This window comes from Brassica rapa, chromosome A10 (genome assembly GCF_000309985.2).
Source record: "Brassica rapa cultivar Chiifu-401-42 chromosome A10, CAAS_Brap_v3.01, whole genome shotgun sequence".
NCBI classification, from domain to species: domain Eukaryota; kingdom Viridiplantae; phylum Streptophyta; class Magnoliopsida; order Brassicales; family Brassicaceae; genus Brassica; species Brassica rapa.
In genome coordinates, this window is record NC_024804.2 from 4,490,834 (window position 1) to 4,516,984 (window position 26,151).

A 26,151-nucleotide genomic window follows, 5' to 3' on the forward strand; every position below is an offset into this window, starting at 1 on the left:
GAAATTTTTATAGTGTTCCTCTCTAAAAGCGAAACCTTCTAATTTTTTTTTTTTACATTTTACATTTAGTATTTATTGTCGATGAAATTTAATTAGAATTATAAAACTTTCATAATAGATATCAAATCTATACTATATCATTTATAATATTATTTATGAGTTTATTCAATTTGAACATGCAAGAATTACATATATATATTTAAAAACAACGATTTCCGACAACACCAATTTATATGGACAATATTTTGAAAATTTTGAATGTTTGAAATCAAATTAGCATGAATTTTAGTACTATTATAATTTGTAACTTTATATATAATAATGAATTATAAATATTTGTAAAATTTGTGAAATAAGAACTTATAATTACTAAAATGATAAATCATGTATAGAATTATTTGAAAATATTATTGTAAAAATTTCAAAATATAAATTTCAAAATAGACTTTTAATAATGAAACTTTATATTTGTAGTTTTACTATTATAAATCTTACAGTTTTAAGGTTGCTTTAGAACACATAAAACTTTTATTTAAAGTTATAAAGTTGATTTTGGAGAAGTTCTAAGTCTCTTTAAATTGATATTAATTATTATTTATATATATATATATATATATATATATATATATATATATATATATCTGGACACGAGTAAGAAAATATCATGCGTAGTCTTAATTTCATAATCAATCACACTTTTCATCTAAAAACTATGGTTACAACCACCATATAATTATAGAAGAAAAAAATAATTAAATGGTTATAAAGAGGGAGAAAGAAGACAGACAGGGGAAGTGTTAAGTTCAAGTGGAGCTCTCGTTAAAAAAATAATGCAAATACTCTTTAATATTTTCTTTTTTGAATTTATGAGAGAGTGTGTTTGTTGTTATTTTCTTCTTTTTAATTTGTTTAATAAGAGTGGGCTTTTGACACATCGACCACCAAATGCTTTTTAGTGCTTCTCCGTGACGCAATTAATTTCCTTTTGATTCTCGTAATAACTTTGGTTTATTATCCTACTTTTCTTTTCTTAAATTCTCTTTCAAACCATTTAAAGAAAGGATACGATTTCATAAATAAACAATAATCTAAAATTATCCTTTTCATATTTGAGGGAAAACGTGTGTATACGACATTCTCTCTCTAGACTTAAAGTAGAAGCCTAACTAAAGAATATTTTTTTCTTTTCATTTTGTTCAAATAATTTATTTTTCTTCTTCAGTACTTTCAGAAAGAATATTATTGTTTTGGCAACTGTATTTTTTTTCTTTCGGTCAAACAAAAGAGAAATAGATTAGATCGTTTGGTGGTGCGAGGAGTGGATTCCATACTGTCTATGATAAAGTGGTTTAATCATTGTTTGGTTGGACGAGTTTTAATTCATTTTATATTATTTTGTTTTCCGTCCTTTTTAATAGTTTAACCATGGATTTATAGATGCAATATCTATATCTAAGTGCTAAATTAAGTGAATAATTAGATTTTGATTATATTATAATACAAAGTCTTATTCGATCAAAAATATAATTTTTAACAGTTATATAATCTATGAATTAGTTTATTTGAGATTTTATATGTACAGTTTTACTTAAGTTTTTTTTAGGCATGATAATTATATCCGGATCAAAAAAATAAACTGAACCGACCCAAAAATATAGGTTCAATTCAAGTCCAAAAAAGATAACCTATTGGGTTTTCTTGCACTCACATGTCTTTGTTTGAGTCCGGGTCCTATCCTAGATCCGATCATAAATATGTTGTGTTTATTAGGTATATTTGGATATTTCGAATATGTTTCCGGTATTATGGATATTTTTTTTAAGTTTTTGGTTTACGATTATATTTTTTGATTTTAGGTAAATTTTCAAATTAAAAAGTTAGGCATTTTTCAGTTCATCGTGTCAGATTTTGAATAAAATTTTGAATTTTTAGGTATTTGAATTTTTTGGGTATTTGTTTGGAGTTTCGAATATTTTTCAGATTTTTTAGATATTTCGATTTTTTTAGGATCCTAAATACCCGAACATATGTGGATCCATTACGTTCATATCAGGTCCAACAACCTTTTGATATAGATTTTAAACGTTATTGTACAAAAACATGGTTGATGAAATATTTTTATGAGTAAAAGTATCATAAATAATAATATTAGGATCTGTTAAAAATATTTAAAATATTGTATGGTTAGAATGATTAATGGTATTACCGAAAAAGTTAGTTATACATGACTCCAACAACTTTTTTATATTAAATTTCTTAAGACTATTTCTCTTCTAATAGTATAGATTCGTTTCTAAGTGAAAAGTATATAAAAATATAATATCTAAACCAATAATTTTCAAAATCGTGAATAATCAATACTGATATCGTGAAGTCGGGTTAACTTTAACATAACCAATGAAATTCTACATTTTTGTGAAGGTAACATAGATATTCAGAAAACTCATTTTTAAATTTGAAAATATCTATCAAACTATAGACGGTTGAAAGTTTAGTATATGATATGAGATTTTAATGGAAAAATTTATATATGATTACTTTATTATAAAAGAAATAGGAAGTTAAAATGTACACCTATATGTCGTGTAACTTCTCTTGCTTTAAATCATATATTAAATATGATAAATGTGATAATATAAAACATTAGTTTCAATGCTTTTACGATTAAAAATCAAAATGCTAATTATAGTAATAGTAGCGATTAGGATTTAAGAGTGGGATTTGAATAAATAAATGAACTGAATAAATTATTGTTAGAAAAATATATGGTAACATATTGTTAGTCTAAATTTAAGGTAAGACCAAAAGATAATGAGATAAATGAAAAGGTCCAAACAACTTTCATAGGTAGATTTTTTAAGACTCCTTCCATTTTAATAGTATTGATATTGATTTTGATATAATTTAATGTTTTTTTGTCACATTTCTTCCGGTTTTATCCTTTCACGTAACATGTTACAAGTTGAATTTTGAAAGTAAGTGACATAGTTGTTTCTTTAGCACATAATTAAGTATACCGACCGCGTAAACAAACTGTAATTAACACATGGTGTAAGAGAATATTGCGACATGAGTGGATAATAGTTGTACGCATTACACAACTTATGCTAACGTAGCAGAGAAACTCTGCTACGAAGTTACATGCATTGACGAAAATGTAAACCCTAATACAATGTAAACCCCAAACTTTCTTAAATTAAACATAAACAAATCACTAAACCGTCCACCTCAATATAAACCCTAATTTCCCTGAAAACTAATCCAAATGAAAAAGGAAGAAGCGATCCACGTATATTTTTATTGTCCACATACATACGCACCGAATATTCTATTCCACATCACCAATATATATAAGATTATAACTCCTTCTACAACCCCTAAATACAAAACATCTCCACCCGAATCCCTAGATACTAAACCTTCTCTCAATCTCTTCCCAACTCTTAAATACTAAACTAAAAATTCCAGTCAGTAAACCCTAAACCCTAATATAAACCTTAAGCCCTAATATAAACACAAAATCCAAATAGAAAGGAACAAAATAAATAACATAGTACATATTGGTAAAATTATGATATGTTTATGATTGCATAAAAAAAGTCAATGATGATCTCAACCATACCCACTGGCCTTCTAAATACTAAACTCAAAACTCTAATTACTAAACTCATACCCAAATATAAACAATAAACCCAAATATAAATCCTAAACACAAATATAATGAACAAAATAAATGACATAGTATATATTGGTGAAATTATGAAATGTTTATGATTGCATGGAAGAAGTTAATGATGATCCTAACCTTACCCCCTCACCTTCTAAATATTAAACTCTAAGCTCTTATCTTTAAACCCTAACTCAAGTATAAAACCTAAACCCAAATATCAAAATCTAAAAAATACATACTATTATGTAATATTAAACTCTATTATGTAATATTAAACTATACAATATAGATCATAGTGCAATTTTACAGCTTCAAAAACATATAACGAGAACTTAAGAAAATTACAAACTTTATTTCTAAACAAATTAGAACACATTTTAGTAATCATCAAATGGAATGAAACATGATAAAATAGTATAGTAACATAATATTTCACTGAACAAAATATGAAAAATACATATTGTTTTAAATTTATACTAGATTTTGACCCGCGCTTGGAAAGCGCGGATTTGTTTTTGTAATTAAATATATTGTAAACGAATTTCTATATAAGATAGTGTATAAGTTTGAGCACATTTATCCAAAACTACGGACCAAACCGTACCAAGCTGAAAAACCAAAATTGAATTGAATTGCATAAATAATATAGCAAATCATAAATCTATGACCGAAAAATTAAAACCGAACCGAGAACCAAATGAGTACCTGAATTTTTAAATAATAATTATATATTTAAAAATATTAATTACATTCAATTTTTAAATAACCACATATCCTAAAAATACTATTTATAAACCGGATAACACGAAAACTTGAATTACTCGAATATTTTTATTTGGTTGATAAATAATTTCGTTAACCAAAAGTATAATTTATGTATATAATTATTTATTTCAAATATATATAACTATGTTTAATATAACACATAGTATCAAAACTATTTTCAAAATAATATTATGTTTTAAAATAAGTAGATTTTGTTCTAAAACACAATTCTACTGCTAACATGTTTTAAAGTATCGATATAGTGTTAATAAATAACAAAGTATTTTCAAAGTTTTAGAAGTTATCACTAACCGGTTTATAATTGGTTAGACTAAATATCTAACAGAACCGAAGATAAATAGTCATTTTCTGAAAATATAGCAGATGGAAAGATTGAACCGGTTTTATGTAGACCATAATCATATCTATGGATTTTTATAGGAACTGGTTTGGTATTAAAATAATACAACCAACTTGGAATATTAAGTTGTGACAAAGATCGTTTAGTTTGTGAATGATAATGTTGAAGTGTTCATATATATAACATGGTTAATGAAATCAGTTTAGTTAATAAGGTTAGTATAAAATAATAGTTCATCTCTGTAAAAAATGTATTTTTGCAATAGATATTATATTTTGTTTATAGTCTTCGAAGGTATTATCTATTAAATAAATCACAAGTAACCATATACTATATAAATATAGGGTGAACATTATTTAATATTAGCTCAAAATATTTATGATGGAATAATGCATATATAGTAAACGTATAAGTAGATAATTAGGTTAGTACCATTTTTTATGACTAAAATTTGCTTTTAATGAAGAATAATTAAGTTAGTAGTATGAGAAATAATAGGAATTCTAGTTAAATGAAATGGTCCAACTATGACTTGTTTTAAGTAGATTTTTTAGGACTCCTTCCCTTTTAATAGTATTGATTCTATATGGAATAGAATAGAATACAATAACAAAATCTGTTCATCTACTCCGATAAACTTTGAGGCGCACGCCACACAAGTCTTTGAAACTTCTATTATTCACCACAACGCTTCACCATCAACATAGACAATTTCATCAACAATCCCACAAATCTTAGAAGGGAAATAGGCTCGTATTGCTCCTTCGCGCCGCTTCAACTGTAACGTTGTCGTCTCGCAAATGATTTCAGAAGCGGAGACGATGTACCCTTTGCAACGTACTTTGAGAAAGAGAATAAACTATGTGAGGGTATGTGACTCCGCAATAGACACGAAGAACTTTTGAAAATTAATAATTATTAATTTAAATATTTGTCTTGCAGGTTTTGCTGGTTGCAAGCAAGAATAATATAACAATCCTACTATATAAAAGGTACTATTTTTGGAGTTTCTAAAGGGTGCCACATGGGTAGAAATATTCCCCACCAATCAATATGCCATGTCACTACGGGCTGGGTTTCAAACCAATTTGAAGTTCCGGCCCAACCTTGCTCCATTCCGGCCCAATCTTATACATGTGGAGAATATTTTTAAAAACTAAAATACCAACGGACTGGTCCAACCCTGAACTAAAAAAAAGGTTTCCAATTATCTAAATATCTAGAAAACACTCAGCCTCCCCCTGATCACCAAAATAGGTTGCTTATGTTCATTTGAATGAAGACGTCCATTACGCTCCTTCCATACGAAATAGATAACTGCTTGAAAGATGAACTTGTGTAGTGTTTTGGCGGTTAAGAGAAAGTAAAATGAGAAGAAATTATTCAATAGAAATTGCATAGATTTTTTTTGAATAGCTGATAAAATATTATTGAGTATATTATTTTATATCAAGTAAAATATATTGATATATTAAATGGGATAAACAAAAAATAATTATCACATCTTAAATATATTGATGTGAATAGCTGATAAAATATTACACATTTTCTCTAATTCCGTATGTTCTATTTAAGAAAACAATGAAGACTATTTTTATATTAATAATTAATTATATGATTAGGGTTAATGAACAGTATAATATATGTTTAGATGAACTAAATTATTTTTTTAAGCTTAATTTTCGTGATGACATGTGTCATGGTTCAAAGGTTGTAATGTTTCTCTTTTAATATATAGAGGATGTCTACGTGAAAAAATGATGTTCCCAAAAATGTAAAATAACGCATTTCAAATTTTTTGTTCATTGATAATTATATTATCCCATTTAAGATGTGTTTAGCACAAAAGGAAGATACCAAACTATCTCAAATTCTCCAAAACAAATACAAACTTTTCATTAACCCAAATAAATCACAAATTTATAATTATTGAGCCATATTGAGTACAAGTTTTCTCACTTTAATTTATCATCTAACCTCCGTTTGATATTAACGGTTAATGATGTGGTGTCGTTTTAAGAATAGAACAAAAACCTAAAGAATCAAAAACGATACTTCTAATATACACGTACTCTTCTTTCTCTGCTCATTGTAAAACCCTAACTCATCTGGTCTTTCTCTTTTCATTCATGCTAAAACTCCATATCTATCTCTTCTCCTTAAACTGTTGCAGGAAATAAAATTATAAACAAAAATATATTTCATATCTAGCAATGTCCAAAGAGAAAAGAAAGAAGAGATAATTAGTTTAGATGGGAGATTATTTGCAGAACGAAAGAGAAGACAAAGAAGACATGGTTCTAAAATGGATTAAAAGTATCAATTTGAAATTTTTAGCTTTTTGGTCTATTCTCAAATGACATCATATCAACAAACGGAATATTAGATGGAGATTTAACGGCAAATTAAGTTGACCAAAGGTGTACCTAATATAACCCACTCAATATAAGTTTGTGATTTATTTGGATTGATGGAAAGTTTGTATTTTTTTTAGAGAATTTGAGATAGTTTGGTATTTAAATATAATATATATGATAATTAATGATTTTAAATAATAAAGATTTGATAATATTTTGTCTTATGTGGCACCCATAGAATTACTTCATTTCTAGGAAGGTTGACAAGACCTTTTATTTGCAACACTCTGAATGTGGTAAATATATGAGATATACTTTAAAAAACATGCAAAAAAAAAAATCTAATGTTTCAGTTGTTAACTTCTCAAATAAATAAAGTTAATATCTATAATTCTCTTATATTTGTATCTATAATCGGTTTATATAACTATTTATGTATTTCTAAATTGTATTGTTTTCCATCAAATTATAATAGTTTTTTAAATAGGCAAATTAGAATAACACACAGAATATCAAATTACCTTTTAATTTAATAAAGTGAAACAATTCATTTTAGAATTTTTTTTTATCTTAAAAGAAAATTCATATGTTCTAAATTTATATTATATGTCAATTTTAAAGTAAAAGGGTAATTTTAAAACTACAATTTAAAATGTACATTGTAAATGACTCGAGTAATCATTATATTAAACATACTCATTTTTATTTATAAAATCTTACGCTTCTAATACACTTAATAAGAAAATATAGCTACATATTTTAGTTCAAAATAAGCTTTGTTAAAATTAAATCGATATCAAATAGTAACTCCTTAGAAAGTTAACATCAACCAAGTAAAAACAACTATTATAGAAACAAATCATAATCACATATATCCATTACCTTCATAAAGCAATGTCAAGTTTTTAAATTTTAATCATTCTTTTGAATATGTGATTAGCTGATATAACCTTTTAATCGTTATGTATCCTCATTATTTTAAAAATAGTTACTACATATAAAAATATACCGTAGTATACAGCTAAAAACTATTAAACGAAAAAAACAGTAAGATAACTGATTAGTTTCATAAAAATCTACAAATACCAACCAAAAAACTAAGTTCTACTAACTCAATGAATTCTACCAAAGATTACATGTTATGGAAACCAATTTAAAAAAAATCACTAATAGAAATACAAATATGCTACCAAAAGAAATATAATAGTTAAGAATACTAATCATTCTGTTCAAAAAAATTAAGTTAGTTAAAATTCATATGACAACTTCTTTTATCTACACATTACTAAAATATTAAACATTATATATATAATCAGTATTTATAGAAATATTTCAAATCAATATGGTCTATCATTAACAACTCTCAATTAGAAAATATTAATATTTTTAAAAAAGTTAAAGCGCATAATAAAAATAAACTAAAACAATAAAACGATAAAAATCACTATGGCTACACTAAATGGCAAATATGACATACAAATATACACTTAAACTTTATATTATTTCAATATATATAAATGAACAACTTTGAATCAAATAATGGAACAGTACATCTGTTATACTTTTAAAATATACTATTACTAATATGATGTTTTTAGAAAACATAATATATGAAAACAACGTAACAATTTTTAAAGATTGTTGTAAATAGAAAGTAATAACAAAGAAAAGTAGAAAACTAAAAAAAATCTTAATTAAAACATCACTCTTTCGTAACTTTTTCTTTTCATTTATCAACTTAAAAATAATTTTAATATTAAATTATAATAGTTTCGACCTCTAATCAATTGAAACACCAAAATTTTAAAATATAATCTATATTTCCAAAACAAATATTGAAACATTATCCGCGCTATATTTCCAAAACAAATATTGAAACATTATCCGCGCGTAGCGCGGACCAGAACCTAGTATTATATAAAAAACCTGAGAAACAGTGAAAATTAGGTAGGACAATTTGTTAGTCAGTGAGTTATTAATTTTGTGTGTCATACAGCCCGATTTCACTTTAACCATCTTAGTCGTTTTCTTTTGTCAACCATCTTAGTCGTTTAATTATTGATAAATATTACTTAGATATGAATATGGTTTGTAGATTTGCTCCTTTCTGATATATTAATCCTAACATTTTTAAATCTAGTCCTACGCCAAAAATAATAATATCTAGCCCAAATCGATTAAAAAAAAGAGAAATTAGTGTCTATACATTAGAAAAATGAGTTATACCCACAAACTTTTTATGACTATGAAGAAAATTTTGTGGCTATAAATAGCCATAAATATGCATGAAAAATGTAGTTGTTCATTTGTAATAAACATCCATGAATTTACCACGATCATTTCATGGTCGAAAAACCATATTGTGCCACAAAATATTTGTGATTATTTTTGTCACAAAATAAAAAGTGGTTAATAAGTAGTTGTATATTAAAGATATTAAAAAATCACATTTTAAAAATAAAATAAATTTATATATGAAAATAAAATAAATATAATGTTAAACCAAAAAATGATTTGTAAGTTAAATTTAGTTTATGAATTAGAATTACTTTATAAACTGAAATTGATTTAATATTTCAATTGGTTTACCAATCAGTTTTGTTTAAACTAACTATAGATTTACAAACTCAAACATAATTAGAAATCAAACTAACCTAATTAAAAAAAAAAAAATATAAATATATTTTATGGGTTACCGGACTCTGATATATGCCAACGACGGCGGTTCTTCGTCTCCAGCTCATCTTCTCCGTCGTCGTCTTGAGTAAGTCTCTAAGCTGTCTCTGGTAATTTGAAGTTATTAATTATATTTATTTTATTTTTACTTAAGTTCTAAATTTATAGAGAGAAAATATGATTATTTTATTTTTAATTTAAATGTAATTATTTAAATATTTATAAATAAAATTTAATTTATTTTGTAAATTATTTTAATGATTTAAAACTTAATGTTTCAAAAGTTATGTTTATGCGTTGGGTTTAGATTTTTGAAAAAGAGATTGAGTTGTATAGTTTTGTATAAAGTTTGAAAATTAAGGTTTGATGTTTAGATTTAAAGTTTGAGGTTTATGTTTTAAAAGTAGCTTTAAATTATACTCTTTTATAATATACTAGTGGTATTCCGGCCCTACGCGCCGGGTTTGTATGTTTTATTTTCTAATGAGTTCAAAATTGTTTTTTTTTAGTTGGTAGTGGTTAGTAACATGACTACTACTACGCAAAATAAAACTAAGATACTGTTTTTTGTGCACCAGAAATTTAAGAGACTGAACAACAAAAAAACATATTGAAACTAAAATATTTGGAGCAAAAATCATGAAGACTATATTTATCTTCTACAATATGATATAACAAAATATAGAAAACTCAAAAAGAAAAAAGAAATTATATTCTTAAAAGTAAAAAATAAATTACATTTTTCAAATAAATTATTATTATTCTACTGAAAAAACAGAAATTGAAACATCATAAATTAAATTCAAACATTTAGTTCAGTATCTATTAAATCACTCTTTTCTCTTCACGGTGAATAAATATACAATCTATTTATTTACATCCTATTTCATTTGGGTGAGAGGTCAGTATCTTACAAAAGGATGCTGCAAAAAAAATTGAAACACAATAAATTAACAAAGCCCAAAGTTTACATTCTCGAACCAATTAAATAATTTAACTTTATTGAAACATGTAATTCTACACGATTTTATCGCAATAGAATAATAAAATTAATTGAAAGGTACATCTAAAGCATTAATAAAACTTATAAAAAACAAATTCAGTGTTTAATTATTTTAAAGATATAAATAAACAACATATACTTTTTAAGTCATATAATATATATATATATATACACATATATACATATCAATATTATTAGTGTTTGCACTCTAATAATTTAAAATTCAAATTATAATATATATTTTTGTAAAAATAAATAAGATGATTTTTATATATTCTAATAGTAATATAATAGATTAAATATATTAAAATTTATATAAGAAAATCCGGGCGTAGCATAAGTTGTCTTTGGATGTCACATGCTAGTACATGATTATTTTGCAAATCAATTAAATTACATAAATGTTTGACACCTTTAAACTTTTGATAAAATAAAGTAAGATTCAAAACGGAGCAGCAAACCAACATACGCAGAGTCGGTCTATTTAGAGATTTTTCATGGATCCATTTTTAATACTTGAAATAGATTTAAGAAAAAAAAACACAAGTTTCAAACTTATAAGCAAACCGAAAGATACAAAGTGTGTGTGAAATAAAAGTCATCTAAAAAAGACATAATAAATAGCTCAAAGTCACAAACTTAAGCAGCATGTTGGCCAGCGAGAGCCTTTGCCTGGCTGCTTCAATGATGGTAAGCTTAACACCCTTACCCTTACGTATACACCCACGGCTTTGACCCTTTGCCAAGGGTGAACACATTCCTCAACCTTGTTGGAAACTCATGTCCTGATAAGTCTTGGACGTGGATAGTCTCAAAGCTTCACTTATGCTTCACACTGTTTTTAATCCCACTAACACGCCCTCTGTTTCTACCCCCAGCCACCATCACAACATTCCCGACATCAAACTTGATGAACTCAACAATCTTGTTCTCCTCCAAGTCGATCTTAATGGTTTCATTATTATTGTGCGACCATCGTATGTGTTCAGGAAAGGGATGCCCTTTTGTTCGAACTGGATAGTTCTAAGCTTGCAAAACTTAAACTGTAGATAAGAAAAAAAACAAATCTTGGTGGTACACATTCATGTCAAGCATTACTCTAAATTATGACAAGAGCAAGAGAGATCAAAACCTTAGATTCCTCGTCCCTGATGGGAGTGAAGACGGAAACGTCCTTTGGTATCATAGATAAGACAGAAGTTCTCGTAGCAGAAGATAAACAAATGCACCACCAAGTTTGTCAAGCATCCAATATTTAGGAGCATTGAGCCTCTTCATATGCTTCTTTAAACCTCTCGCCTGTGTTAGAGCGATACAAAAACTATAGCAAGTGATAGATGTTCCATTGAGATCTAAGTAAGCCAGATCTAAGGACTAATATCCACTAAATGGTCCCAACACCAAAGCCGTCTAAATGTCTTCCCTATAAAGAAAAAAAGTATCCTACAAAACCAGTATGATGTAAGGCCAATCTAACAATTTCAGAATGAGGTCAAATAAAGAAACTGAAAAACAACAAACACTCACTTTTGCAAATGATATGCAAACCAACCAATAATCATCAGAGACTATCCAAGAAAACACACAATTAAAGGGCTAAGTAAGCAAGGAAGTTGTCATTAGCTGGATCAATATTCAAAACAGAGTAATTTAATACTCAGGAAACTACACAATACCCCTTTTCATCCAATGTATTATGCGATCTGACCACTGGCAATTGCACTAACCATACCACCCTCATTGGATAGAGAACCAAACATTAAGTACTAATACATGGACAAGAGATCAAAGTCAGACAAAGAATAAACCAGACAGTTCTAGACAGAAAGATTGGTTAATTACCTCAGATTCAATAGTTAAACCGAGATCCTTAGTGATCGCAGCTTCTGTTGGAGAATAATAATCACACCGGACCCAAACCATACAAATCAGTCACAACTCTCTACAAATGGAAAAGAACAAAAGTTGAAAGGGTTGAACTTTCTTCTTACAGTGAAACCGAATTGAATATGACTAAGAGCAGCGATCAGACCACATGCAAAAACATAGATAGAGCTGTCGCTGATAACTTTAGATGAACCCATCATACGCGACTCTCTTGAACCCATCTGACACCAACTCCTTGTGTGTATGAAAGGTCATCTTAGATCATTCCTGGCCCCCTCTGTTTCACTCATCTTTTGGTTCTTGACTCTACACTCTTAATCGTAATCTATATATCAAAGCTTCAAGATCTAAACTCCTTTGGACTTTCTTCTCGGTATAGAAGATCTAGAAACTGGGTTTTCGATGACGAAGCTTGGATATGAATGGATTAAGAGACGCCGCTTTATACAGAAAACAAACGAAATCACTTAAATGATTAATGGAAGTGAAAACGGAAACTGCAAACGTCACAGAAACGTTGCTGGGATATGGTGAGATGCAAAGGGGCACTCCACTAACATCTATTGAAAGAAACCCTAGATAAATCCAGGTCCAACATGAGAAACAAATTAGTGAGCCACTGATTGATACTTAAAAACCGAAGCCCACTGAAACAGAAAAGAACATTTTTAATGATCGAAAAGATCATGCCACCTGTCAACAAAAGCCCCATGCTATGTGCTGATGTGGAGAGCTGAGGTGAGAGAAAACTCAACTTTATTATTATAGATAGATGGTTCATTTCGTTAATAGGGTCTTAGGGTTTGAGGTTATACTTAAGCTTTGAGATTAAAGTTTTGGAGATTAAAGTTTCACTAAATATTGGTGGAAAAATTACGACTAATTTTACCAACGTATTGTTTCGTGACAAATTCATAGTTGTTTTTGCCACAATTCAGACACAAATGACCATGTTTCCTGTTTGTGTTTTTCGTTGGTTTTTTAAATTTACCAAAGAGATTTTGTGTCTGCAAACGATATTTCTACTAAGATTCAATATTAATGATACCACAATAAAAATGAATGGATTATATTTAGTTATGCCTACATAATAGTAATCATTTTTAAAACCAGAAATTTTAAATTTAAGAACAAAAGATCAATGATATTTGTAAGATAATATTTTATAAAAGTGGCATATATACACTAAGGGAACATGATCTTTAGACAAAGATATTCAGCTTTGATATGTCAAATATATGATACATGTGACTTGTTGATGATGCAATACGATGACTTTTATATATAAGATGTGATATTTCACATTTTTTTCGTCAGCAATGATTCTGGTCTTAATATGTGTAATGTGATTGATTTTTGTTTTTTTGTCGTTGTTCATTTAATATCAACTAAAATTTCTTGCAAGTCTGTTGGGCCCAAATTGCCACCTCCAAAGTTCAGCCCGGTAATTAGTTCCTTTCCCTTAGATTAGGAGGGTCTGCAAATCCGGTAATTAGTTATGTTTCTCTATACAATTCCCTTCGAAGCCGAATGAAGTGATCACCTGATGAAACTTGCAATACCATTGACGAGATGCTTGCTTTAAACGATATATGGATTTCTTTAGTTTACATACAACTTTCTTTGGATCTCCAACCACAAAGTTTTCCGGCTGTTGCATGTAAATCACTTCATCAATGTCACCTTTGATAAATTCTATCTTTACATCCATCTGGTGCAGCTCCGAATCCAAATGAGCTATCAATGCCATTATTATCCTTAATGAGTCTTTCGAAGAAACCGGAGCGAATGTCTTTTGGTTATCAATGCCTTCTTTCTGAGTATAACCTTTGGCGACAAGACGAGCCTTATATATTTTCACTTTACTGTTTGCATCCCGTTTGGTTTTAAAGACCCATTTACAACCAACCGGTTTTGCACCTTCTGGTAGTGGTCCAAGATCCCAAACGCCATTGTCCAACATAGATTGATACTATTCCTTCATGGCATCAGTCCACTCATCAGAGTCAACACTTTCGATGGCTTGACATACACTTAAAGGGTCATCCATCATCCAAATGCCATCCTCATGTTCATGAATAAAGACCACAAAATCATCAAAAATTGCGCTGTTCTTCTCTCTAGTGGACCTTTTTAATGGCACTGGTGGTTCTTGAGACTTCTCATGGAACTGTTCTTGAGGTTCAACGTGTTCTGAATGAGAATCTGGGTTACCCTCTTGATTTGCAGTTGAATCCTCAATAACTGCAATGGGTGGAATCAAAACTATAAACTATTTCACTTTGGGATCGTGACTTTTGATTCTCTTCCTCATCAAAGAAAGAATCCTTATTTTCTTTGTCCCATTCTCCAAGTTCCATATCCTCAAAGAACCTTGATGTTCCAGTCTCAAATAGCGTTCGTGTCACAGGATCATAAAACTTATACCCCCTCGACCTCTCTTCATAACCAACAAAGTAACAACCAACTGTTCTGGAATCCAGTTTCTTTTCCTAAGGATTATATTGTCGCGCTTCCACTGGACAGCCCCATACATGAAAATGCCTCAAGCTTGGACGTCTTCCAGTCCACAGCTCAAATGGGGTTTTGGTTGTTGCTTTAGTTGGTACTCGGTTTAGGATGTTGGCTGATATCTTTATTGCTTCACCCCAGATAGACTTTGGGAGAGTAGAGAAATGAATCATACTTCTCACCATGTCCTGAAGCGTGTGGTTTCGTCTCTCCGCTACACCGTTCATACTTGTAGTACCCGGCATGGTGTATTGCGGAACAATTCCACACTCCTCTAGATATAAATCGAATGGTCCTGGACGTTGTTCACCTGATCCATCATATCTGCCATAGGTTCTCCGCCACAGTCAGATCTGACAGCCTTAACGTGATTACCTAATTGAAGTTCAACTTCAGCTTTAAACACTTTAAACACATCCAGAACCTCTGACTTCTCATGCAATAGGTAGAGATAATCATATCAACTGAAATCGTCCATGAATGATACGAAATAGCGGTGTCCATTCCAAGAAACCGTAGGGAATGGTCCACACACATCAGTATGTATCAACTCTAAGACACCTGAAGATCGATATGCATCTTTTTTTCTCTGGTTTGTCTGCTTTCCCTTGATACAACTGACACACTGGCCAACATTCGAAAAATCAAGAGAGTCCAAAAATTCTTTTTGAGACGATACGCTTAATTCACTTTTCAGAGATATGGCCTAAACACTTATGCCATAGCGCAGCGGAGCTCTCATCTGTCAATTTTTGTTTTGTACCATATGAATCAATATACAAATTTTCAGGGTAGGAAGCAATGGATTCTAAAACATAAAGATTGTCTGTTAAAGTCAAATAACCATGACCGATTATATCTGAATGATTTGAAAAGGTAACTTTAACCTTATGGTTTCCAAATGTACAAGAGTATCCAGACTTGTCCAAAATGGATACCGATATTAAGTTACGTCTGAAAGACAATATAACAAAAACCCCTTCCAAATCTATAAAACAACCGGTCTTTAACAAAAATCCTAACGCTTCCTATTGCTTCCAATTTTAACCCCTTTACAATCGCCCACATAATCAGCTTTTCAGCTTCGTTGGATTTTAGGTACTGGAGGCAACCCTGCATTCACATATTTATGTGAGTTGTAGCACCTGAATCAATCCACCACGTATCCTTAGGTACATAAACTAAATTGATCTCAGAACAAACTAAAGCGAGAGTCATACCCTTAGCGGCACGCCAAGCAAGATACTTAGCACATGCCTTCTTCATGTGACCTTACTTATGGCAAAAAAACCATTTCTGATATTTGGCGTCACCTAATGCCTACTTCTTTTGACTTGGCCCATGTCCTGAATCAGGAGCCCTCTTCTTCATCCTAGATTTAGGTGATTTTCCCTTTGAAGTGTTGCCACATGAGCACTCTCTGCCTTTTCTTTAGACAACCTCTCTTCTTCCTGAATGCACTGAGCAATAAGCTCGTTCAGACTCCACTTTTCCTTTTGACAATTATAACTCACTTTGAAATGGGCAAACTGTCCCGGGAGCGATATCAAGACTAAACACACGAGGACATCATCTGCTAAAGAGAGTCCAAGTGCCTTTAGATTGGAGGTTGTGTTAGACATTTTCAAGATGTACTCTCGGATACTGTCCGTACCTTGATACCTCATGGAGACCAGATCCGCTAGAAGCATAATCGTTTCATCTTTGTTATTCTTGGCAAAGCTCTTCTCCAAATCAACGAGATAATCCTTAGCCAATACCACCTCATCGGACACTAGCCCCTGAAGACTGATGAAATAGAATGCTTGATCAACATAAGACACATGCGGTTAGAGGTCTCCCAACGTTCAAGTTTACTGTGATCCTGATCAGTACTTGAATCTGAAATCGTTGGATGATCCTCTCTGAATGCAAGGTTATGGACCATTAAGGCAAGAGCTATCATCAAGAAATCTTTCCATTCCCAAAAGTTAGAGCCATTCAGCGTTGGAATAGAAGACATGTTGGGAGAGATACTTAATACGGATTGCATAACTGGAAATTAAGGAAAAACATGTTAAACCGAATCATGTTATCATAATCGAATTAGGAAACCTTTTAATGTTTCCTAACAAGACATCAGCAGAACATCACTTCCTATATCTTAGGAAATTAGTCATGACTTACAATAGATGGCTCAGTGCATTGACAAACAAATGATAATCAAGTCTGTCATACAATAGTTATCCTTTGGGCTAACTACCACACACATGACCACCTAATGAATTATCATCTATTTGTCTTGCTCCCATAAATTTTATCTTGCCAGATGACGAAGGTCCTTTGGGCTTATCGCCACCCGCATAGATAAATTCATGACCTCTAATTATTTCAATTTCATTTAAAAATTATCTCAAGAGAGTCCACTTTGGTGGGATGCTGAGATAATTCCAACTTGATTTAACGGAAATATTCAATTAATTATTCCTTAATTTTAACTGTATCGTGATTATACCATAATCTACATTAAACCGTGCTTCCTAATCACACACTTTAATCCTCATTCGGAGCCAGAAGCAGTTACCATAAACTTCAGCAATATTTAAACAGAAAGATGAGCCAATACAGATGGTTAGAGTGTAGAGAGAATACTCAAAAAACCAGGGATCAAATCCACCATCTTACTGTTTTATGATACTATTTATGAATCTTGGAATGGGCTTTTAATTAAATAAGTCTATCTATTTAAACCTTATAATAGAATAGACTCATTTAATTATATCCGAAAACCCACTTTAATAAGATATTGACTTATTTAAAAAAACCAGACCCAACAAACCAAAAGAAAAGTCCAAAATAAATATATAATTATTTGCATGCTTTTAAATGGATAAATGTTTTGACCAAATGACACATACCACAAATGTCTACATCAAATGACATTTGTATAACATGTGTCTAACCTTATGATACATGCACAAAATATGTATCCACCAATGACACATGTCAAGCATTCACAAATAATTATTTACTAGGTGTTTGTCCACAATTTTACAGGTAATTATATTATATAAAGAAATATATATTATTATTACACTGTTATAATTTTTGAATAATAATTAGAAATTTAAAATTTTAATTTTTAATTTCAAATATTTTGATAATAAAAAATTTCAGTATATATTTTTAGAAGATATGTGAGATTTAAAATAGTTCAAAAACATAAACTTTAGTCATTAAAAACCTTTGTCTTATAGAAAAGAATATTATAATTAATTCAAATAATTGGTTGTAGAATTACTTTATATTTTAGTTTAACACATGAAAAACCAAAAATATTCTAGCTCACAAGAGAGAAAAAAGAGAGTATGTTTTTTGTGTAACTCCAGTATGACCAATACAATGATCGGAAGCTTTTAGCATGAAAGATCTTTTGTAAACGGTTTTGTGTGGGCTTTAAAAACATTAAAGTTATAATAATTCTTTACCTACAAATATAACACTTTTATATAATAATATACAACCATTAAATTTATTTCTATAAAAAATGTTAAAGTATTTTATTTAATTATATATAAATAATTGATAAAAGTAAAGAAATTGATAAAACATATATATTCTTTCTCTAATTCTACAATTAGTTACCATAAATCATTATTTATAATATCATTTGTATTATTTGGTAATTTGTATTAATTAGTTCTAGAGTTACCTTTTATTTTTAGATCTAATTAAAATAATAACTAATAAATGTTAACAACTAATCAAATTATAATTGTTTTTAAAAACTTAGGGGGGGGGGGTGTATTCAACTAAAAATTTTAGGTGATTTGTATTAAAATGACAAATCTACTGTTATTCAAACATGAATTTTAAAAACTCATTTAAAATCCAGTGTTATTGAACTTAACATTTCGTAGAGTACTCTAAAATCCACTGTTATTGAAAATATTTTAAATTGTCAAGTTTTAAAGTTTTCAGGTGATTTTAGGGTGTTTGGGTGGAGTTTCTTAGTTAAAAATAAAAAATAAAACCTCAAATCTCATGGTTTTAGGTTATATTCTAAAGTGGTTTAACTAAAATCACCAAAATCTCTGCAACTTATTGAAATCATCTATCATTAATAATCAAATCACCTTAAATGTTATATTGAATACACCTCTATTAAATTGGCTTTTCAATTAACATATAGTAGAATCTATCCCTTTTAAACTAAGGATAAATTTGGTTAAGGTAAACATAAAAGCATGTATTAGGAAAATGGTAGTTTAAGCAATTTTTCTAATAATTTATTCCAAATCAGACTTTCTCACTCATTAATTTAATTTAGTGTTTAACATTAAACTCAAATGCGTTAAGCAAAAAAAATTTTCTATTTAATCAAACACTAACTCATTCAACCTAATGCTTTTAATTAAAACTAATCATAGTTTACATATATTTTAAAATAATTGTTATATTTTATTTTAAATTAAATTAAAACATACCTATATTAATCAAATCTGATTAACTAATAAGAAAACAAATAATATTTCAATTTTTAAATAACCAAATATCGTTATCTTAGGCATATATACTTAATATTAATGTGAGATCGAATATTATATGAAATAAAGTGTTCTTATTTGTATAAATTTTGTTAAAATTTTATTATCGTACATTTAAAAGTTTTTTATAGCGTAAAAAATACATCTCATTAATTTTTAAATATTTTTTTCTTACTTTCAATTTACATTATAGTTTTCATCTTTGACTTTAACAATTGTAAAGATGATCATTTTTATTGAACTTCCTTACTAAATTTATTTTAACATTTTAAAAACACATAAAACTAATTAGTTTACATTTATAGTAACACAAACAAATAAAAATTAAATACATAAGAATATAAAAATACCAAGAACACAACAAACATATTTTATTATTCTTCCCTCTTGTTCTTTTATTTATGTCTGCTATTTTTTCTATAAAAAAAAAGCATGCTAAATTTATTATAATTCAAGCTATATGAAGTATATTAATAGAGTATTAACTCTAGAAAAATCATGTAAAAATACTTTGATTATTATAATTAAATGACTTACCATATAATAAATTAAATGAATTACCAAATAATATAATTTTAAATGACTTACCATATAATAATGTTAATTAATCTGTTTATATTAATAAATGAATTAAAAAATATTCTTGATTAATATATGTTTAAATAAATTACCATATAACTTTTATGTTTTAAAATATAAAAATATTTTAATCATTTCTAAAAGTGATAACGCATATATGATATCACACTGTCATTGAAAAATGATTGGAATTTGTAAGAATTTTATATTTGACTGTTTTGCATTCATTTGACACATTTTACACTATATATAGTGAATGAGTGAATTTAATTAATATTATTAAGTTTAAATTAATTAGTTTTCTAAAATCTATGATTTATTTTATTCACTACTAATATAAACATAATAAAAATCGTTTTTATAATTGTTTCTATAGTATCATATGTATTTATATGTAGGGAAATTGCCACAAATAGCACATTCATAGTACCACTTTTCATATTTACACTAACACTTTTACCATCACTTTTAATGAAGGGTAAAAGACAATTATACCCTTAAGGTTAACTAATCTAGATTTAGGGTTTAGAGTTGAGGGGTGGGGTACGGTTTTTGGAATGTCAAATTTAGGATTCTAATAAATATATAAATAAATACTTAAAAATATATAAATTTTTTTTAAAAAATAGTTTCAAACATAATTTTCGTTTTTCAAAAAGAAATTTGAAAAAAAAATAAAAAAATTCGAAAAAAATAATTTCAAAAATAAAATTATAAAAAGTTTCAAATTTGAAAAAAGTATAATTCGAAAACATAAGAAAAAAATTTACTTTTTTTTTTATTTTTTATTTTTTTTTTAATTATTTTAATTATTTTTAATTTTTTTTTATTTTTTTTATTTTTTTTTAATTTTTATTTATTTATTCAAATAATGATTTATTGTATATATAAATAACAACGGTAGTGAGTCTTTTGCCGCTTAATGAAGAAGATATTTTTGAAAATGTCTCCTTAGTGGTGGTAAATGAAAAGTGATACCATGAAAGTGGTAAGCATGTAATTTACCCTTATATGTATCTTATCAATTTATATAATGTAATCTAGATATTTAATTATTTCTATAAACAAATATGTTAATTCATCGATATGTAAGATACTTAATTGTATGTTTGGAAACATAGATTAGATTAGGTAATTCTATGAATAATTTCCTTTAAAATATTTTTATTTAATAAATGAAAAATGAAAAACCATCAACCAATCAAATTATAACAATTAATTGGAGACCTCTTCTATGAGTGACACGTCAGCATAAATAACTATAGTGACTTCTCAATTAATATATAGGAAGATTTATTAAATTTGTTTTTAAATAATTACCAAAATGCCATTATCTTCAACCTTGAGCTAAAACACCATTTTAACATGAAATCAAGCTTTCTTGAGATTTTAAATCCGAAACTCATGCATAATAAATCTCATTAAATCATGATAAAACAAAACCTTAACTCTAATCATGATTCTTATGCACAATTAATAAAATCTCAAACTTTAAATTCGTGAATTTGATAAATAACCTAAATACAAAATCATGAACACATACAACCACCATATACACATAGTAGTAGGCTCTGATACCACTTGATAGATTTATGTATACTTAATGTAGGTGGTATCTACTCCACATAAATCCTTACGCCCCTTGATCTACTAGTGTATATGGTTAGAACTAAAAATTAAGAAAGCTTGAAACACTTACTTAAACTCATCTTACAAGAAGATGATAGGTAGATGGTCTTCTAGCTCTTCATATCCGAATTATCCTCTACTAAGTAATGGGAGTTTGAGTAGAGAATATATGAATTATGCCTTATGAGAGTGAAAGAGAATCCTTATGTCTTGTGTAGCCAAATGACAAACACCTTCTTTTCAACCTTATGAACCTTATGTTCTTATCTCTCCACCTTATATACTTCTCCACCTTATGGTATATATTAAACTGAAGATATATTACCTTCACATATACGTAAGCTAGAAACCACAACCAAACCAATAAACCGTAACTTAACTGGTCCTGAACAATTGTCATTTAATTCAGCCCATCATAGAATATAAATGACATCCTAATTGGTTTCTATGCATAAAACCCCCATGTTCTTCAATTCAGTTACCGAAGGCCCAATCCAAATATGTTCACAACTCATTTGGGCCAAACCGAGATAAAAATCCGTAATCCATAAATCCCACAATTGGTTCACATCTCCAACATCCGGACCTCGGAAAAGTTAGGGTTTCTTGGCTTTCTTCTGATTTTGGAAATTGACGTTGTGAATTTTGGTTCCCACAATTTGGCGCTAGAAGGATGGGGGTACGGATTACTCTAACTCATGGCCGCAAAACGATTGATCAAAATGATGTCTGAGAACATGAAAGGCAAAATCGAAGTTCCCAAAAGCACTGGTAAAACAACTCCAGCGGCGACTGCGCCTAAGGCCAACACTTACGCAAACGCCACCGTTCTTGGGAAAATCGTAAACATAGTCGCGACTTTTCGCCACATGAAGAGCAACGAAACGAGCTCGCGATTTCTATGTCTAAACAAAAAGGGCAACAATAAATTTTATCAAACCCCATAAGATTCGTCTCATTACCGAGTTAAAAAAATCTTAACACGTAAGGGCTTGACCAAAAAACGTTTTCCGAAAATGTTTCGGAAAAATGAATCTTGCTCTCCTCGAAACCGCAGAAAAAAGGAAGCACAGCAAATCGGGTCAACAACAAACCGCCGTACTTTTTCCAAATAAATTTTGAAAAAACCCTAGATTACCAGCGGAAAAAGGAAGCACAACAAATCGGGTTGCCAATCCCCCACGGTTGTACTTCTTCCGAATAACTTTCGGTGAAACGAAGTTCATTTCTATAAAATCACTCGAAACCTAAAACGGCTGAGGAAGACTAAACAAATTAAAATGGGAGATCATATTCCCACCGCTAATGCGTTTTCTGAAACTTAAGATTTCGTAAAAATTCAAATGTCGCCTCTATAGTAACATATTCCGAGAATTGTCGATGTTTGTCACGTAATCCTTACTTCAGAAAAAACTACTTGAAACTTCCACAGATCAATCCCACAGAAACGACAAAAAATTTCTGATTAAGTTTGGTCGCGATAATTAACCTCGTCACGGTTCTCGTACAGCCAAACTCAAAAATATCTTTACGGAATAAATTTGGTAAAATTATGCTCGACAAAATTTGGCGAAACAACTTTCGTAAAGTTAAAACTCTATAACACTTTGCGGAATAACCTTCGTAGGATTAAACTTGAAAATATTTTACGAAACATCATTCATAAGTCAAAACAAGATCGTACAAAAAGACTCTTGGATTAGGAAAGAGATGGAGGGAGAGCTGAAAAGTGAATTTCGTCTATCGGCCTCATCGTTCTTTCCCTTTTGACTCATCTCACCTCTCACCAAAGCCTCAACGTTCAATGTGTCTTTCCGATCGCGCAACGAATCTTCCTGATTGCCCTTGGCATCTCCTGGTCACCTTGGCTACTCGTAAACGCCAAAAGACTTTCGACGAAATACTTAATCATTTTCGCAAAACGAATGATACGAAGAATAAAGCCTAGATCAGAAAATATGGATTGATATTCTTACTATTTGTAAGGGGGTTGACATACGCTAGAAGAGGAAGGGGAAACGAGTAAGGAAAATGGAGAAGAGGCAGACCCGAATCTTCGAAAAAACAAAAGTATGTCCGACTTGAAATTTTTTGAAATCAGGCTTGGAATTTTCGTAGGAAGGTAACTAAAAAATGAAAACACTTTAGAGATTTCCATAAGCTTTAGGGAACATAGAATATAGGTGTAAAGTCTAGCGAACTAGGTCTTAGGCGATTTTTCCTATCTTGATCTATTGTTCCATGACTGTTCAGGCAGATCTTGCAAACTGATCTAAGCTCTCGGAAATAAGAAACGATCGCCACACATTCTCTGGCTCACTTCCTAAAGAAATAAAGTACTAGAGACGCGAACATCGTCCTAAAACCGACTTGTTCCTAGCAATTTTCTTAAAACCAACATATTCTAAGTCGTCAACTTGAAACCCACCAAATCACAGTCCCATCGTCATCTTTAAATCGACCCAGATTGTCGATCATCCCAATTTTCAAAATAAAAAACGTACACAACCCTTCAAAATATCGGTTCAGCCATTTTCTTTCGTAACAAAAAAAAGGGAGAGAGTATGTACGTATACCATACTCGTATACTCCCATACTTCAAAAAACATTTTCCTCGCAATCAAGAAAACGATTTTGAAAAAGCAAACTCTCGCAGCAACAGGCAGAATAACACTTAGGCAATGCGGTGCCTCATTAAAATCGTCCCAAAAAGGCAAACGACAATCTAAGATTCGTCTAAACGCTAGCGATGTATCCAAACCATTACGAATATAATCTCAAGGACTTTACAACATTTCTTGTCGCTATCATGTGTTTAGAAAGCCTGTACAAATATCAAATTGAAACTCAACGATTAGCCAAAGTCTTGAAGACCTTTCAACTTAATAAAGAGAGTTTCGTATAAAATCAAAAGTTGTATGAAAATTTTTCAAGAATCAAAGCATTGCTTTTAATTTTCGTTGAACCAAGTGATTTGGGACAAAGACAAATCAAGAGTAAAAGTAGCAACGAGCACAACAAAGGGAACACTTTCTCTCCACTCGTTGACTAGATCTACCGCTGGTTGACCAATTCGTTCCAGAAACGAATATGTCATGATATTCCTGCCAAAATCCTACGAAAAACATTTTACGACTAGATCCTAGCGAAATAAACTTTGATAACACTCCATGAGTAACTCCAAGCAACTTTCACCAAAGATCGAAATCAAAGCAAAAAATTTTCTCGTAAAAAACTGCAGAGACAATTGACATGTCCATACATAGCAACGATTTACTACCTTCATAAAACCGGTCGCCCGTTACTTACGCGAAAAATCCTTCATACAATCATATCAAGTCATACGAAGCAACTTTCCAAAGTAAGGATAACATGTCTCATTTTTAACCCTGCGGCTCGCTGGCTACTGCCTTACATTCGAGCAGGCAATCATCCTGCAACTGATTCCGCACGGGTCCTGTATCAAACCTCTTAGGCTTCGTCTCACTCAGACAAAAACAAAACATTCATCGTAAAACTGAAACTTAAAGCGGAAAATGATGTTTTATCACCATCGGCCATCTTAACACGGAAAAATCCGGCATACTTGGCCTATCAATCTCGACGAAGCTCTTTGGCCCTCGGCCAATTACACCTCCCGAATTTGTCAAAAATCGTTCAAGATCTATATACTCCATAATTCACTTTAAGCCCAAAACGTTTTACCCATAAAACGCGACATGTAAGGAAAAATTCGTAACAAAGCTCCTAGAGATATACGGAACAACCTTAAGAATACACGAAATAAATCTCTGGGGTCCAAATTTTTAGAAAGCACAATGAAGAAAAACACTTCTTCCCAAGAACAAATCTACACGACTCCTTGGTCCTAATTCCCTTATCATAAACCAAACTACTTAAAATCCAAACAAGAACAACAATTTTGGCTGCGAACATCCTTAGACAAACCAAAATATTTCTCCAACTCAAGGTTAAGACTAAACCCTTACAATCTCACAAAACATCTTCAAGCCTGCAAATATTTCAAGCACGAAACGCGGCAAACGAACGAAAAATCAATCTTCAGCATCGCGGGATGTCGCAGTTGCCTGAAGAACCGTTTTTCGACAAAATTTACCTTCCTCGATAAAGACATCTTCTTGGAAGACCAAACAGTTATACACACTAACATTTCTCCAAACACGTAC

General features: G+C 29.9%; 1 protein-coding gene and 1 pseudogene across 1 annotated transcript; both read right to left on the reverse strand.

Moving 5' to 3' along the window:
- Positions 1–19: 19 nt before the first annotated feature.
- On the reverse strand, positions 20–20,800 carry LOC103848337 (annotated as a pseudogene).
- LOC103848338 lies at positions 16,598–17,232 on the reverse strand. The gene is made up of 2 exons (XM_009125256.1): positions 17,088–17,232; positions 16,598–17,034 (listed from the first exon to the last, which is right to left on the reverse strand). Exons 1-2 carry the CDS (start codon positions 17,230–17,232, stop codon positions 16,598–16,600), a joined length of 582 nt encoding a protein of 193 aa, XP_009123504.1.
- Positions 20,801–26,151: the final 5,351 nt, after the last annotated feature.